At 42.7% G+C, this 16,156-nt stretch overlaps 1 protein-coding gene across 3 annotated transcripts in view; it reads right to left on the bottom strand.

Moving 5' to 3' along the window:
• The window catches only part of LOC121844784 (unconventional myosin-XV-like), a 46,051-nt gene that overhangs the window by 12,866 nt on the left and 17,029 nt on the right, over positions 1–16,156 (bottom strand). For all 3 annotated transcript variants that reach the window (XR_006082177.1, XM_042315305.1, XM_042315304.1), the window contains exons 11-21: positions 14,047–14,153; positions 13,714–13,780; positions 11,679–11,751; positions 11,424–11,497; positions 11,258–11,340; positions 10,842–10,972; positions 8,066–8,160; positions 5,031–5,108; positions 4,368–4,464; positions 3,955–4,115; positions 2,963–3,096 (exon numbers count right to left, since the gene is read on the bottom strand). Coding sequence is in view for 2 of the 3 variants with exons in the window: in XM_042315305.1 (XP_042171239.1) it covers positions 2,963–3,096; positions 3,955–4,115; positions 4,368–4,464; positions 5,031–5,108; positions 8,066–8,160; positions 10,842–10,972; positions 11,258–11,340; positions 11,424–11,497; positions 11,679–11,751; positions 13,714–13,780; positions 14,047–14,153 (1,100 nt within the window). In the remaining variant the exon portion in view is untranslated. The remainder of the gene's footprint in view (positions 1–2,962; positions 3,097–3,954; positions 4,116–4,367; positions 4,465–5,030; positions 5,109–8,065; positions 8,161–10,841; positions 10,973–11,257; positions 11,341–11,423; positions 11,498–11,678; positions 11,752–13,713; positions 13,781–14,046; positions 14,154–16,156) is intronic.

Raw genomic sequence — 16,156 nt, 5'->3', positions numbered from 1 at the left:
TACGGAGAGATGATGGAGATATTACACAGATGATGGAGAGATGATGGAGAGATTACATAGAGATGATGGAGAGATGATGGAGAGATTACATAGAGATAATTAAAATGATGGAGAGATTACATAGAGATAATGGAGAGATGATGGAGAGATTACACAGAGATGATGGAGAGATGATGGAGAGATTACATAGAGATAATGGAGAGATGATGGAGAGATTACATAGAGATTATGGAGAGATGATGGAGAGATTACATAGAGATTACGGAGAGGTGATGGAGAGATTACATAGAGATTACGGAGAGATGATGGAGAGATTACATAGAGATTACATTAAGATGATGGAGATATTACGGAGAGATGATGGAGAGATTACACAGAGATGATGGAGAGATTACATAGAGATGATGGAGAGATGATGGAGAGATTACATAGAGATGATGGAGAGATGATGGAGAGATTACACAGAGATGATGGAGAGATTACATAGAGATGATGGAGAGATTACATAGAGATTATGGAGAGATGATGGAGAGATTACATAGAGATGATGGAGAGATGATGGAGAGATTACATAGAGATGATGGAGAGATGATGGAGAGATTACATAGAGATTACGGAGAGATGATGGAGAGATTACATAGAGATGATGAAGTGTATTCACTTATGGGAGAGGTGTTGCTGTATACAGTGATAATAACCCCTATATACAGTGATAATAAACCCTATATATACAGTGATAATAACCCCTATATATACAGTGATAATAACCCCTATATATATACATGCATTTGGAAAGTATTCTGACCCATTCTCTTTTCCACATTTTGTTACGTTACAGCCTTATTCTGAAATGGATTATATTACATTTTGTTACGTTACAGCCTTATTCTGAAATGGATTATATTACATTTTGTCCTCATTAATCCATACACAATAGCCCATAATGATATCACAATACCTCATAATGACATCACAATACCCCATAATGACATCACAATACCCCATAATGACATCACAATACCCTGTAATGACAAAAAGCAAAAACACATTGTTATTAATTAAGGACTCTCAGACCATGAGAAACAAGATTCTCTGGTCTGATGAAACCATGATTGAACTATTTGGCCTGAGTGCCAAGTCTGGAGGAAACATCTGGAGGAAACCTGGCACCATCCCTACGGTGAAACATGGTGGTGGAAGCATTTTGCTGTGGGGATGTTTTTCAGCGGTCGGATTGGGAGACTAGTCAGGATCGAGGGAAAGATGAACGGAGCAAAGTACAGAGAGATCTTTGATGAAAACCTGCTCCAGAGCGCTCCAGATCTCAGACTGGGGCGAAGGTTCACCTTTCAACAGAACAATGACCCTAAGCACACAGCCAAGACAACGCAGGAGTGGCTTCGGGACAAGTCTCTGAATGTCCTTGAGTGGCCCAGCCAGAGCCCGGACTTGAATTTGATGGAACATCTCTGGAGAGACCTGAAAATAGCTGTGCAGCGACTCTCCCCATCCAACATGACAGAGCTTGAGAGGATCTGCAGAGAAGAATGGGGGAAACTCCCAAAATACAGGTGTGCCAAGCTTGTAGCGTCATACCCAAGAAGACTCTAGGCTGTAATCGCTGCCAAAGGTGCTTCAACAAAGTACTGAGTAAATGGTCTGAATATTTACAGTACCAGTCAAAAGTATTAGAACACCTACTCATTCAAGGGTTTTTATTTATTTTTTACTATTTTCTACATTGTTGAATAATAGTGAAGACATCAACACTATGAAATAACACATATGGAATCATGTAGTAACCAAAAAAGTATTAAACAAAGCAAAATATATTTTAGATTTTAGATTCTTCAAATTGCCTCCCTTTGCATGATGACAGCTTTGCACACTCTTGGCATTCTCTCAACCAGCTTCATGAGGTAGTCACCTGGAATGCATTTCAAATAACAGGTGCACCTTGTTAAAAGTTAATTTGTGGAATTTCTTTCCTTCTTATTAATGCGTTTCTGTATAGTTTAATATATATATGGTTAAATATCTGTATAGTTTAATATCTGTATAGTTTAATATCTGTATAGTTTAATATCTCTATAGTTTAATATCTGTATAGTTTAATATCTCTATAGTTTAATATCTCTATAGTTTAATATCTCTATAGTTTAATATCTGTATAGTTTAATATCTGTATAGTTTAATATCTGTATAGTTTAATATCTCTATAGTTTAATATCTGTATAGTTTAATATCTATATAGTTTAATATCTGTATAGTTTAATATCTGTATAGTTTAATATCTCTATAGTTTAATATCTATATAGTTTAATATCTGTATAGTTTAATATCTGTATAGTTTAATATCTATATAGTTTAATATCTATATAGTTTAATATCTATATAGTTTAATATCTCTATAATTTAATATCTATATGCACTTTAATATCTATATAGTTTAATGGCATCTCCCCCATAATGCACTGTTTACACATGGTTTAACCAGCTTTAGTAATGTATAGTTTAATATCTATATATAATGCACTGTACACATCAACCAGCTCCCCCATAATGCACTGTACACAGCAACCAGCTCCCCCATAATGCACTGTACACAGCAACCAGCTCCCCCACTGTACACAGCAACCAGCTCCCCATAATTCACTGTACACAGCAACCAGCTCCCCCATAATGCACTGTACACAGCAACCAGCTCCCCCATAATGCACTGTACACGGCAACCACCTCCCCCATAATTCACTGTACACAGCAACCAGCTCCCCCATAATGCACTGTACACAGCAACCAGCTCCCCCATAATGCACTGTACACAGCAACCAGCTCCCCCATAATGCACTGTACACAGCAACCAGCTCCCCCATAATTCACTGTACACAGCAACCAGCTCCCCCATAATGCACTGTACACAGCAACCAGCTCCCCCATAATGCACTGTAATATGTGTTCTTACATGCTGGGTATGAACGTCATGTCCTTGGCTCTGTGTTGTAGAGCTGATAGTTTAGAGATCTGGAGGAACAGCTGTTCAGAGACTTTACCTCTGGGCAGGATGTTCATCAAGCCCTTACGGTAGTCTGGAAGCACCTGTTATAAAGCATCGTAAATACAGAGCAGACTGTTATAGCTGGTTATAATGCATCATAGTGTTGTTATAGCTGGTTATAATGCATCATAGTGTTATACCTGGTTATAATGCTTCATAGTGTTGTTATACCTGGTTATAATGCTTCATAGTGTTGTTATACCTGGTTATAATGCATCATAGTGTTATACCTGGTTATAATGCATCACAGTGTTGTTATACCTGGTTATAATGCTTCATAGTGTTGTTATACCTGGTTATAATGCATCACAGTGTTGTTATACCTTGTTATATTGCTCCATAGTGTTGTTATACCTGGTTATAATGCATCATAGTGTTGTTATACCTGGTTATAATGCATCATAGTGTTGTTATACCTGGTTATAATGCTTCATAGTGTTGTTATACCTGGTTATAATGCATCACAGTGTTGTTATACCTGATTATAATGCTCTATAGTGTTGTTATACCTGGTTATAATGCATCACAGTGTTGTTATACCTGGTTATAATGCTTCATAGTGTTGTTATACCTGGTTATAATGCATCATAGTGTTGTTATACCTGGCTATAATGCATCATAGTGTTGTTATACCTTGTTATATTGCTCCATAGTGTTGTTATACCTGGTTATAATGCATCACAGTGTTGTTATACCTGGTTATAATGCTTCAAAGTGTTGTTATACCTGGTTATAATGCATCACAGTGTTGTCATACCTGGTTATAATGCTTCATAGTGTTGTTATACCTTGTTATAATGCATGGTAAGGCAGATCTGGTTATTATACCTGATTATAATGCATCATAGTGTTGTTAAACCTGGTTATAATGCATGGTAAGGCAGAGTTGGTTATTATACCTGGTTATAATGCATGGTGACACAGAGCTCGTTGTCAAATTTGAGCGTCTGTGTCCAGATGACCCTCCTGAACCACAGGCTGTAGTTACAGTCCATTGGCTCCGCCTCCGTAGCAATGTCCAGGATGTACTCCCTCTTATTGAGGGGACGGACATTCTCACCTGCAGACGGACAGACAGACACACAAACACAAACTGTAATATTAAAGTATGGACAGTCTGACCTGTAGATAGATAGACAGACAGACAGACAGACAGACTGTCTGAGATAGTGTCTGAGACACAGAGATACACACACACACACGGACGGACGGACGGACGTATGGACAGTCTGACAATGTGGTGTGTGTGTCTGTGTGTCTGTGTGTGTGTGTGTGTGTGTGTGTGTGTGTGTGTGTGTGTGTGTGTGTAAACCTCTTTTTGTGACCAGGAAGACAGCGTACTCGTCAACGGCCTCCAGTCTGTGTAGACCCATCTCGTAACACAGCTCCTCTATCACGTCCAGCGCCACCTGCAGCACAGGAGGACAAATGATCAGCACCCACTGTAATACACAGAGTTACACACAACAGAACATGATCAGAACCCACTGTAATACACAGAGTTACACACAACAGAACATGATCAGAACCCACTGTAATACACAGAGTTACACACAACAGAACATGATCAGAACCCACTGTAATACACAGAGTTACACACAACAGAACATGATCAGAACCCACTGTAATACACAGAGAGAGATATACAGAAACAGAACAGTCAGAGACTGATAGAACATCATCCTAGTAGACACTGAGACAGAAGGGAACAGAACAGTCTAGAGACTCAGAGACAGAACACAGTCTAGTAGACTCAGACAGAAGGGAACAGACACAGATACTGACAGAGACACAGAGTAGACTGAGAGAGGGGAACAGACACAGAAGACTAGACTCAGAGACAGAACACAGTCTAGGAGACTGACAGAGACAGAAGGGAACAGACACAGTCTAGTAGACTCAGAGACAGAAGGGAACAGACACAGTCTAGTAGACTCAGAGACAGAAGGGAACAGACACAGTCTAGGAGACTCACAGAGCACGTCTTGATCTTCAGGTGCCGTTCGATGCCTCCTGGGAACAGGAACAGTTGTCGCTTGGAGCTCCTCCCCGCCTGTTAGAGGTCAGGGGTTAGACAGTAGAGGTCAGCGGTTAGACAGTAGAGATCAGGGGTTAGACATTAGAGGTCAGGGACTAACCAGTAGAGGTCAGGGGTTAGACGTCAGGTGTTAGACATTAAAGGTCAGGGGTTAAACTGTAGAGATCAGGGGTTAGACATTAGAGGTTAGGGGTTAGACATTAGAGGTCAGGGGTTAGACATTAGAGGTCAGGGGTTAGACAGTAGAGGTCAGGGGTTAGACAGTAGAGGTCAGGGGTTAGACATTAGAGGTCAGGGGTTAGACATTAGAGGTCAGGGGTTAGACATTAGAGGTCAGGGGTTAGACATTAGAGGTCAGGGGTTAGACATCAGAGGTCAGGGGTTAGACATCAGAGGTCAGGGGTTAGACATTAGAGGTCAGGGGTTAGACGTTAGAGGTTAGACATTAGAGGTCAGGGGTTAGACATTAGAGGTCAGGGGTTAGACATTAGAGATCAGGGGTTAGACATTAGAGGTCAGGGGTTAGATGTTAGAGGTCAGGGGTTAAACAGTAGAGGTCAGGGGTTAGACGTCAGGGGTTAGACAGTAGAGGTTAGGGGTTAGACTTTAGAGGTCAGGGGTTAGACTTTAGAGGTCAGGGGTTAGACAGTAGAGGTCAGGGGTTAAACTGTAGAGATCAGGGGATAGACATTAGAGGTCAGGAATTAGACATTAGAGCTCAGCGGTTAGACATTAGAGGTCAGGGGTTAGAAAGTAGAGGTCAGGGCTTAGACATTAGAGGTCAGGGGTTAGACGTCAGGGGTTAGACAGTAGAGGTCAGGGGTTAGACTTTAGAGGTCAGGGGTTAGACAGTAGAGGTCAGGGGTTAGACAGTAGAGGTCAGGGGTTAGACATCAGGGGTTAGACATTAGAGGTCAGGGGTTAAACTGTAGAGATCAGGGGTTAGACATTAGAGGTCAGGGACTAACCAGTAGAGGTCAGGGGTTAGACGTCAGGTGTTAGACATTAAAGGTCAGGGGTTAAACTGTAGAGATCAGGGGTTATTAGACATTAGAGGTCAGGGGTTAGACATTAGAGGTCAGGGGTTAGACATTAGAGGTCAGGGGTTAGACATTAGAGGTCAGGGGTTAGACATTAGAGGTCAGGGGTTAGACATTAGAGGTCAGGGGTTAGACATTAGAGGTCAGGGGTTAGACATTAGAGGTCAGGGGTTAGACAGGTTAGACATTAGAGGTCAGGGGTTAGACATTAGAGGTCAGGGGTTAGACATTAGAGATCAGGGGTTAGACATTAGAGGTCAGGGGTTAGATGTTAGAGGTCAGGGGTTAACAGTAGAGGTCAGGGGTTAGACGTCAGGGGTTAGACATTAGAGGTTAGGGGTTAGACAGTAGAGGTCAGGGGTTAGACAGGGGTTAGAGAGGTCAGGGGTTAGACAGTAGAGGTCAGGGGTTAAACTGTAGAGATCAGGGGATAGACATTAGAGGTCAGGAATTAGACATTAGAGCTCAGCGGTTAGACATTAGAGGTCAGGGGTTAGAAAGTAGAGGTCAGGGCTTAGACATTAGAGGTCAGGGGTTAGAGGTCAGGGGTTAGACAGTAGAGGTCAGGGGTTAGACTTTAGAGGTCAGGGGTTAGAGGTCAGGGGTTAGACTTTAGGGTCAGGGGTTAGACAGTAGAGGTCAGGGGTTAGACATCAGGGGTTAGACATTAGAGGTCAGGGGTTAAACTGTAGAGATCAGGGGATAGACATTAGAGGTCAGGAATTAGACATTAGAGGTCAGGGGTTAGACATTAGAGGTCAGGAATTAGACATTAGAGGTCAGGGCTTAGACATTAGAGGTCAGGGGTTAGACGTCAGGGGTTAGACAGTAGAGGTCAGGGGTTAGACAGTAGAGGTCAGGGGTTAGACATCAGGGGTTAGACATTAGAGGTCAGGGGTTAAACTGTAGAGATCAGGGGATAGACATTAGAGGTCAGGAATTAGACATTAGAGGTCAGGGGTTAGACATTAGAGGTCAGGGGTTAGACTTTAGAGGTCAGGGGTTAGACATTAGAGGTCAGGGGTTAGACATTAGAGATCAGGGGTTAGACATTAGAGGTCAGGGGTTGGATGTCAGAGGTCAGGGCTTATACATTAGAGGTCAGGGCTTAGACATTAGAGGTCAGGGGTTAGACGTCAGGGGTTAGACAGTAGAGGTCAGGGGTTAGACAGTAGAGGTCAGGGGTTAGACAGTAGAGGTCAGGGGTTAGACATCAGGGGTTAGACATTAGAGGTCAGGGGTTAAACTGTAGAGATCAGGGGATAGACATTAGAGGTCAGGAATTAGACATTAGAGGTCAGGGGTTAGACTTTAGAGGTCAGGGGTTAGACTTTAGAGGTCAGGGGTTAGACATTAGAGGTCAGGGGTTAGACATTAGAGATCAGGGGTTAGACATTAGAGGTCAGGGGTTGGATGTCAGAGGTCAGGGCTTATACATTAGAGGTCAGGTGTTAGACATTAGACGTCAGGGTTCAGACATTAGAGGTCAGGGGTTAGACAGTTGAGGTCAGGGGTTAGACGTTAGAGGTTAGACATCAGAGGTCAGGGGTTAGACATAGAGGTCAGAGGTTAGACGTTAGAGGTCAGGGGTGAGATGTTAGAGGTCAGGGGTTAGACATTAGAGGTCAGGGGTTAGACATTAGAGGTCAGGGGTAAGACATTAGAGGTCAGGGGTTAGACATTAGAGATCAGGGGTAAGTCATTAGAGGTCAGGGGTTAGACATTAGAGGTCAGGGGTAAGACAGAGGTCATACGCTATCCAAACTATTTGTAAATTTAGCTAGCTGGTTATTTAGAAACGTTCGTACTAAATTTGGGGGGAATGTTCCAATGCTAGTGATCATTACTGTGCACCACAGGTCAGAGGTCAAGGGTAAGGACCAGGGGTAAGGGGTTAAGGTTAGGAGTTAGGCGTGAAAGGTCAGAACTAACCACCGTAGCTTTCAGTTCCATGCTGCTGGGAGGAATGATGCGTCCTCCGTACCGATAGGTCTTCCTCAGGTTCTGCTCACAAGCCTTTGATATGCCTATGGAGAACACGTTAACAATATACCTATCAATACACAGAGATAGTACCTGGAGAATACACATTAACAATATTGAGTTGAGTTGAGTTTATTTTTATTTTTACAGGGACAGTGCACATTAATCAACGTTTCAGTAAAAGTGCCGGTTTTAGCCAGCCGGCTAATTTTCAACCGCAGTCCCTGGGCAGGTTATTAAAAACAATTACAATATAGACAATAGCAACATAGAACAAGCAAGACATAGCAACATAGGACAAGCAAGACATAGCATACAGACAGAGCAACATAGGACAAGCAAGACATAGCATACAGACAGAGCAACATAGGACAAAAAGCATACAGACAGAGCAACATAGGAGAGCAAAAAAACTCATAAAAGCAACAAAGTGTTTCCACACCTCACAAGCTACAGACAACAGACAACATGGAGAGCGGCAACACACAGCTAGAGACCATGTTCACAAATCTGATTGACCTTTAGCCATGTCTTCATGCATTTTGTGAAAGTGTGATATGTGGTGCAGTTATGTGTGTCTGATGGCAGTGTATTCCAGACATGGGAAGCTCTCACAGAGAATGCAGATTTACTAAAGGTGCTTTTCCTTAGGGGAACTATACAGTCACCTCTCATGGCAGACCTTGTGGATCTGCTGCCATATGTCTGGGTTTTCTGTTTAACAAAAATACTGAGTGGAGGGGGAGGAGCCAGGCCATTTAGGAACTTGAATAAAAGACATGCGTCGGTGTATTGCACAAGATTTTCCCAACTCAAGAGCTCATGCTTTCTAAGGATGTGACAATGATGATGGCTATTGGGCTTCCTATCAAGCACTTTGAGAGCCTGTTTGTAGACAGACTGAATAGGTTTTAATGTTGTACAGCAAGCTTGGGCCCAACTAGTCAAGCAGTATGTTAAGTGGGGGAGTATCATAGATTTGAAGTACAGTTTTGCTACCTCTGTAGTCAAACAATTTCGTATAAATCGGAAATTAGCTAGGTTGAATTTGGTTATTTGAATTACCTTTTTCACATGCTTTTTAAACGAGAGGTTGGAATCAAGTATGATGCCAAGGTACTTAAAATCAGATACCACCTGGAGCTTCTCCCCTGACACACAGACATCTGGCTCAGTAGCATCAGATACCACCTGGAGCTTCTCCCCTGACACATAGACACCTGGCTCAGTAGCATCAGATACCACCTGGAGCTTCTCCCCTGACACATAGACATCTGGCTCAGTAGCATCAGATACCACCTGGAGCTTCTCCCCTGACACACAGACATCTGGCTCAGTAGCATCAGATACCACCTGGAGCTTCTCCCCTGACACATAGACATCTGGCTCAGTAGCATCTGTTGCCCTCTTTGTGAAGAACATGCAAATAGTTTTTTTCACATTGAGATGCAAACACGAGTCACTGAGCCACTTTGTAACCTGGACCATTACAGTAGTGAGTTCTGTGCAGCTTGTTGTTTGCTCTTTGCATGCACATATATCACTGTATCATCTGCATACATTTGAACTTCAGACCCAGTACAGACAGAAGGCAGATCATTAATGTACAGGCTGAACAAGAGGAGCCCCATTATTGACCCTTGGGGCACGCCCACATCATAACTACGAGTGGGCGACAGCTCATTGCTCACTCTGACACACTCAGTTCTGCCTTCAAGGTATGACTTCATCCATCTCAAGGCATCAGGGGAAAAGTTGATATACCTATCAATACACAGAGACATTACCTGGAGAATAGACGTTAACAATATACCTATCAATACACAGCACCATTACCTGGAGACTAGACACTAACAATATACCTATTCTGAAACAGGAAGACACCTACCCTGAAACAGGAAGACACCTACCCTGAAACAGGAAGACACCTACCCTGAAACAGGAAGACACCTACCCTGAAACAGGAAGACATCTACCCTGGAGCAGGAAGACACCTACCCTGGAACAGGAACACACCTACCCTGAAACAGGAAGACACCTACCCTGAAACAGGAAGACACCCACCCTGAAACAGGAAGATACCTACCCTGGAACAGGAAGACACCTACCCTGGAACAGGAAGACATCTACCCTGGAACAGGAAGACACCTACCCTGGAACAGGAAGACACCTACCCTGGAACAGGAAGACACCTACCCTGGAACAGGAAGACACCTACCCTGGAACAGGAAGACACCTACCCTGGAACAGGAAGACACCTACCCTGAAACAGGAAGACACCTACCTTGAAACAGGTAGACACCTACCCTAGAACAGGAAGACAGCAACCCTGAAACAGGAAGACACCTACCCTGAAACAGGAAGACACCTACCCTGGAACAGGAAGACACCTACCCTGGAACAGGAAGACACCTACCCTGGAACAGGAAGACACCTACCCTGAAACAGGAAGACACCTACCCTTGAAACAGGTAGACACCTACCCTAGAACAGGAAGACACCAACCCTGAAACAGGAAGACACCTACCCTGAAACAGGAAGGCACCCACCCTGAAACAGGAAGACATCTACCCTGAAACAGGAAGACACCTACCCTGAAACAGGAAGATACCTACCCTGAAACAGGAAGATACCTACCCTGAAACAGGAAGACACCTACCCTGGAACAGGAAGACACCTACCCTGGAACAGGAAGACACCTACCCTGGAACAGGAAGACACCTACCCTGAAACACTACTCCCTGACTAAGGGAGGCGTTCTGTAGGAACTTCAACAGGAAGGGCTTCAGGACCTCAGAGCAGCGATGGAACGCAGTCAGGATGTAAAGCATCCTCCAGCCACGCTGACAACTGTCCCTAAAGGTTAGAGGTTCAAGGTTAGAGGTCAGAGTCAGAGGTCAGGATTAGAGTTAGAGGTCAGGGGTTAGAGGTCAGGGGTTAAAGGTCAGTGATTAGAGTTAGGGTCTTACAGTTTAGAACTGGTGTTTCCTGTAATCTGTTTGAGGATTTGACAGTAGGGTCAGAGTTCAGAGGTCAGGGGTTAGAGTTAGGGTCTTACAGTTTAGAACTGGTGTTTCCTGTAATCTGTTTGAGGATTTGACAGTAGGGTCAGAGGTCAAGGGGTTAGAGTTAGGGTCTTACGGTTTAGAGCTGGTGTTTCCTGTAATCTGTTTGAGGATTTGACAGTAGGCTTCATCCTTCATCAGACCAAACTGTCCAATCAGCTGGAGAGAAGGAGAACGCACACATCACACAGACGCCGGAAACACAACACAAAACCACCAACTGTTAACGGTGTGGGTGTTACCTTCAGGAAGGTGTTGACTACTTCTTGTTCTGTCAGGCCCTTCAGGGGGTGGTCGCCCATAAAACGCATCACCGCTATGAACATGACATAGCAGGACATACCGTGACATAGCAGGACATAGTAGGACATGACATACCATGACTTAACATAACGGCCCATGACATGAAATGACATGAAAAAGGCATAAAATGACATAGCACGACATAGCATGACAAAGCATGGGCATAGCATGACATAGTGTGAAATATAACTTACATAGGAAGATGTCTGTAGCCACTCTGTTCATAGCAGGATCAGTGAACTCTATCAGAGATTCAGACAGTGGAGACTGGGGGGTGGAGAGATATAATGGAACTCTATCAGAGATTCAGACAGTGGAGACTGGGGGACTATAATGGAACTCTATGAGAGATTCAGACAGTGGAGACTGGGGGGGATATAATGGAACTCTATGAGAGATTCAGACAGTGGAGACTGGGGGGGGATATAATGGAACTCTATCAGAGATTCAGACAGTGGAGACTGGGGGGGAGATATAATGGAACTATATGATATAGATGGAACTGGGGGGATATCATGGAACTCTATCAGAGATTCAGACAGTGGAGACTGGAGGGGGAGATATAATGGAACTCTATCAGAGATTCAGACAGTGGAGACGGGGGGATATAATGGAACTCTATCAGAGATTCAGACAGTGGAGACTGGGGGGGAGAGATATAATGGAACTATATCAGAGAGAGACTGGGGGGATATAATGGAACTCTATCAGAGATTCAGACAGTGGAGACTGGGGGGATATAATGGAACTCTATCAGAGATTCAGACAGTGGAGACGGGGGATATAATGGAACTCTATCAGAGATTCAGACAGTGGAGGGGGGGAGATATAATGGAACTCTATCAGAGATTCAGACAGTGGAGACAGTGGGGGGGGGAGAGATATAATGGAACTATATCAGAGAGAGACTGGGGGGATATAATGGAACTATAGTTAACTACTTAAGGCTTATGAGAGGTATAATAAAACAGTTAGGGTAGGTGTTATAATAAGTTATAATGTGTTACCTTGGAGAACTTGATGTGTTATAATGTGTTATAATGTGTTATAATGTGTTATAATGTGTTATAATGTGTTACCTTGGAGAACTTGATGTGTTATAATGTGCTATAATGTGTTATAATGTGTTATAATGTGTTATAATGTGTTATAATGTGTTATAATGTGTTATAATGTGTTATAATGTGTTATAATGTGTTATAATGTGTTATAATGTGTTACCTTGGAGAACTTGATGTGTTATAATGTGTTATATTGGAGAACTTGATGTGTTATAATGTGTTATGATGTGTTATAATGTGTTATAATGTGTTATAATGTGTTATAATGTGTTATAATGTGTTACCTTGGAGAACTTGATGTGTTATAATGTGCTATAAAGAATTACAACATATACACTCATTTACATTTATAGATAAGAGTGTTACCTGGTCACCTTGGAAAACGTAATGTGTTACAAGGTTTTATATTGTGTTACCTTGGAGAACCTGATGTGTTATAATGTGTTATAATGTGTTATAAGGTTTTATATTGTGTTACCTTGGAGAACCTGATGTGTTATAATGTGTTATAATGTGTTATAAGGTTTTATATTGTGTTACCTTGGAGAACCTGATGTGCTATAATGTGTTATAATGTGTTATAATGTGTTACCTTGGAGAACCTGATGTGTTATAATGTGTTATGATGTGTTATAATGTGTTATAATGTATTATAATGTGTTATAATGTGTTACCTTGAAGAACCTGATGTGTTATAATGTGTTATAATGTGTTATAATGTGTTATAATGTGTTATAATGTGTTATAATGTGTTACCTTGGAGAACCTGATGTGTTATAATGTGTTATAATGTGTTATAATGTGTTATAATGTGTTATAATGTGTTACCTTGGAGACCTTGATGTGTGATAATGTGTTATAATGTATTATAATGTGTTATAATGTGTTATAATGTGTTATAATTTGTTATAATGTGTTATAATGTGTTATAATGTGTTATCTGGGGGAACTTGATGTGTTATAATGTGTTATATTGTATTATAATGTGTTATAATGTGTTATTATGTGTTACCTTGGAGACCTTGATGTGTTATAATGTGTTATGATGTGTTACCTTGGAGAACCTGATGTGTTATAATGTGTTACCTTGGAGAACCTGATGTGTTACAATGTATTTTAAAGTGTTATAATGTATTTTAAAGTGTTATAATGTGTTATAATGTGTTACCTTGGAGAACCTGACCATTTCAAAGGGATCTCTGGTGTCTTTGGGCTTCTTGGACTTCACAGAGGCCCTGTGGGGAGGAACCACAGATAAACACTCACTTCTGAGGGACACAGTGGAAGGTGTGTGAGTGGTGTGTGTGTTTAATGTGTGTGTGTGTGTGTGTGTGTGTGTGTGTGTGTTTGATGTGTGTGTGTGTGTGTGTGTGTTTGATGTGTGTGTGAGTGGTGTGTGTTGTATGTGTGTATGAATGGTGTATGTGTGCGTTTAATGTGTGTGTGTGTGTGTGTGGTGGTGTGTGTTGTATGTGTGTATGAATGGTGTATGTGTGCTTACCCCTTAGCAGCCGGTTGTCTAAAGTATTTCTTTGCGAACTCCACCATATCGTACCGCGTGTCCTGCAGAATGCTCTCGTCGACCTCTAGGACCTCATCAAACCCCTCCTAAACCACAGCAACATGTATACAGTAGTACAGTAGTACAGAACGCTCTCATCGACCTCTACGACCTCATCAAACCCCTCCTAAACCACAGCAACATGTATACAGTAGTACAGTAGTACAGAACGCTCTCATCGACCTCTACGACCTCATCAAACCCCTCCTAAACCACAGCAACATGTAAACCACAGCAACATGTATACAGTAGTACAGTAGTACAGAACGCTCTCATCGACCTCTACGACCTCATCAAACCCCTCCTAAACCACAGCAACATGTATACAGTAGTACAGTAGTACAGAACGCTCTCATCGACCTCTACGACCTCATCAAACCCCTCCTAAACCACAGCAACATGTATACAGTAGTACAGTAGTACAGAACGCTCTCATCGACCTCTACGACCTCATCAAACCCCTCCTAAACCACAGCAACATGTATACAGTAGTCATCAAACCCCTCCTAAACCACAGCAACATGTATACAGTAGTACAGTAGTACAGAACGCTCTCATCGACCTCTACGACCTCATCAAACCCCTCCTAAACCACAGCAACATGTATACAGTAGTACAGTAGTACAGAACGCTCTCATCGACCTCTACGACCTCATCAAACCCCTCCTAAACCACAGCAACATGTATACAGTAGTACAGTAGTACAGAACGCTCTCATCATCAAACCCCTCTAAACCACAGAACATGTATACAGTAGTACATCAAACCCCTCCTAAACCAAACAGCAACATGTATACAGTAGTACAGTAGTACAGAACGCTCTCATCGACCTCTACGACCTCATCAAACCCCTCCTAAACCACAGCAACATGTATACAGTAGTACAGTAGTACAGAACGCTCTCATCGACCTCTACGACCTCATCAAACCCCTCCTAAACCACAGCAACATGTATACAGTAGTACAGTAGTACAGAACGCTCTCATCGACCTCTACGACCTCATCAAACCCCTCCTAAACCACAGCAACATGTATACAGTAGTACAGTAGTACAGAACGCTCTCATCGACCTCTACGACCTCATCAAACCCCTCCTAAACCACAGCAACATGTATACAGTAGTACAGTAGTACAGAACGCTCTCATCGACCTCCTCATCATCGACCTCTACGACCTCATCAAACCCCTCCTAAACCACAGCAACATGTATACAGTAGTACAGTAGTACAGAACGCTCTCATCGACCTCTACGACCTCATCAAACCCCTCCTAAACCACAGCAACATGTATACAGTAGTACAGTAGTACAGAACGCTCTCATCGACCTCTACGACCTCATCAAACCCCTCCTAAACCACAGCAACATGTATACAGTAGTACAGTAGTACAGAACGCTCTCATCGACCTCTACGACCTCATCAAACCCCTCCTAAACCACAGCAACATGTATACAGTAGTACAGTAGTACAGAACGCTCTCATCGACCTCTACGACCTCATCAAACCCCTCCTAAACCACAGCAACATGTATACAGTAGTACAGTAGTACAGAACGCTCTCATCGACCTCTACGACCTCATCAAACCCCTCCTAAACCACAGCAACATGTAGTACAGTAGTACAGAACGCTCTCATCGAACTACGACCTCATCAAACCCCTCCTAAACCACAGAACATGTATACAGTAGTACAGTAGTACAGAACGCTCTCATCGACTCATCAAACCCCTCCTAAACCACAGCAACATGTATACAGTAGTACAGTAGTACAGAACGCTCTCACCTCATCAAACCCCAGAACGCTCCTAAACCCCTCCTACAGCAACATGTATACAGTAGTACAGTAGTACAGAACGCTCTCATCGACCTCTACGACCTCATCAAACCCCTCCTAAACCACAGCAACATGTATACAGTAGTAGTACAGAACAGTAGTACAGAATCAAACCCCTCCTAAACCACAGCAACATGTATACAGTCGACCTCTCATCGACCTCCTCATCAAACCCCTCCTAAACCACAGCAACATGTATACAGTAGTACAGTAGTACA

Source organism: Oncorhynchus tshawytscha, unplaced genomic scaffold (genome assembly GCF_018296145.1).
Source record: "Oncorhynchus tshawytscha isolate Ot180627B unplaced genomic scaffold, Otsh_v2.0 Un_contig_976_pilon_pilon, whole genome shotgun sequence".
NCBI classification, from domain to species: Eukaryota; Metazoa; Chordata; class Actinopteri; order Salmoniformes; family Salmonidae; genus Oncorhynchus; species Oncorhynchus tshawytscha.
This window is presented reverse-complemented; position numbering and strand designations above follow the sequence as displayed.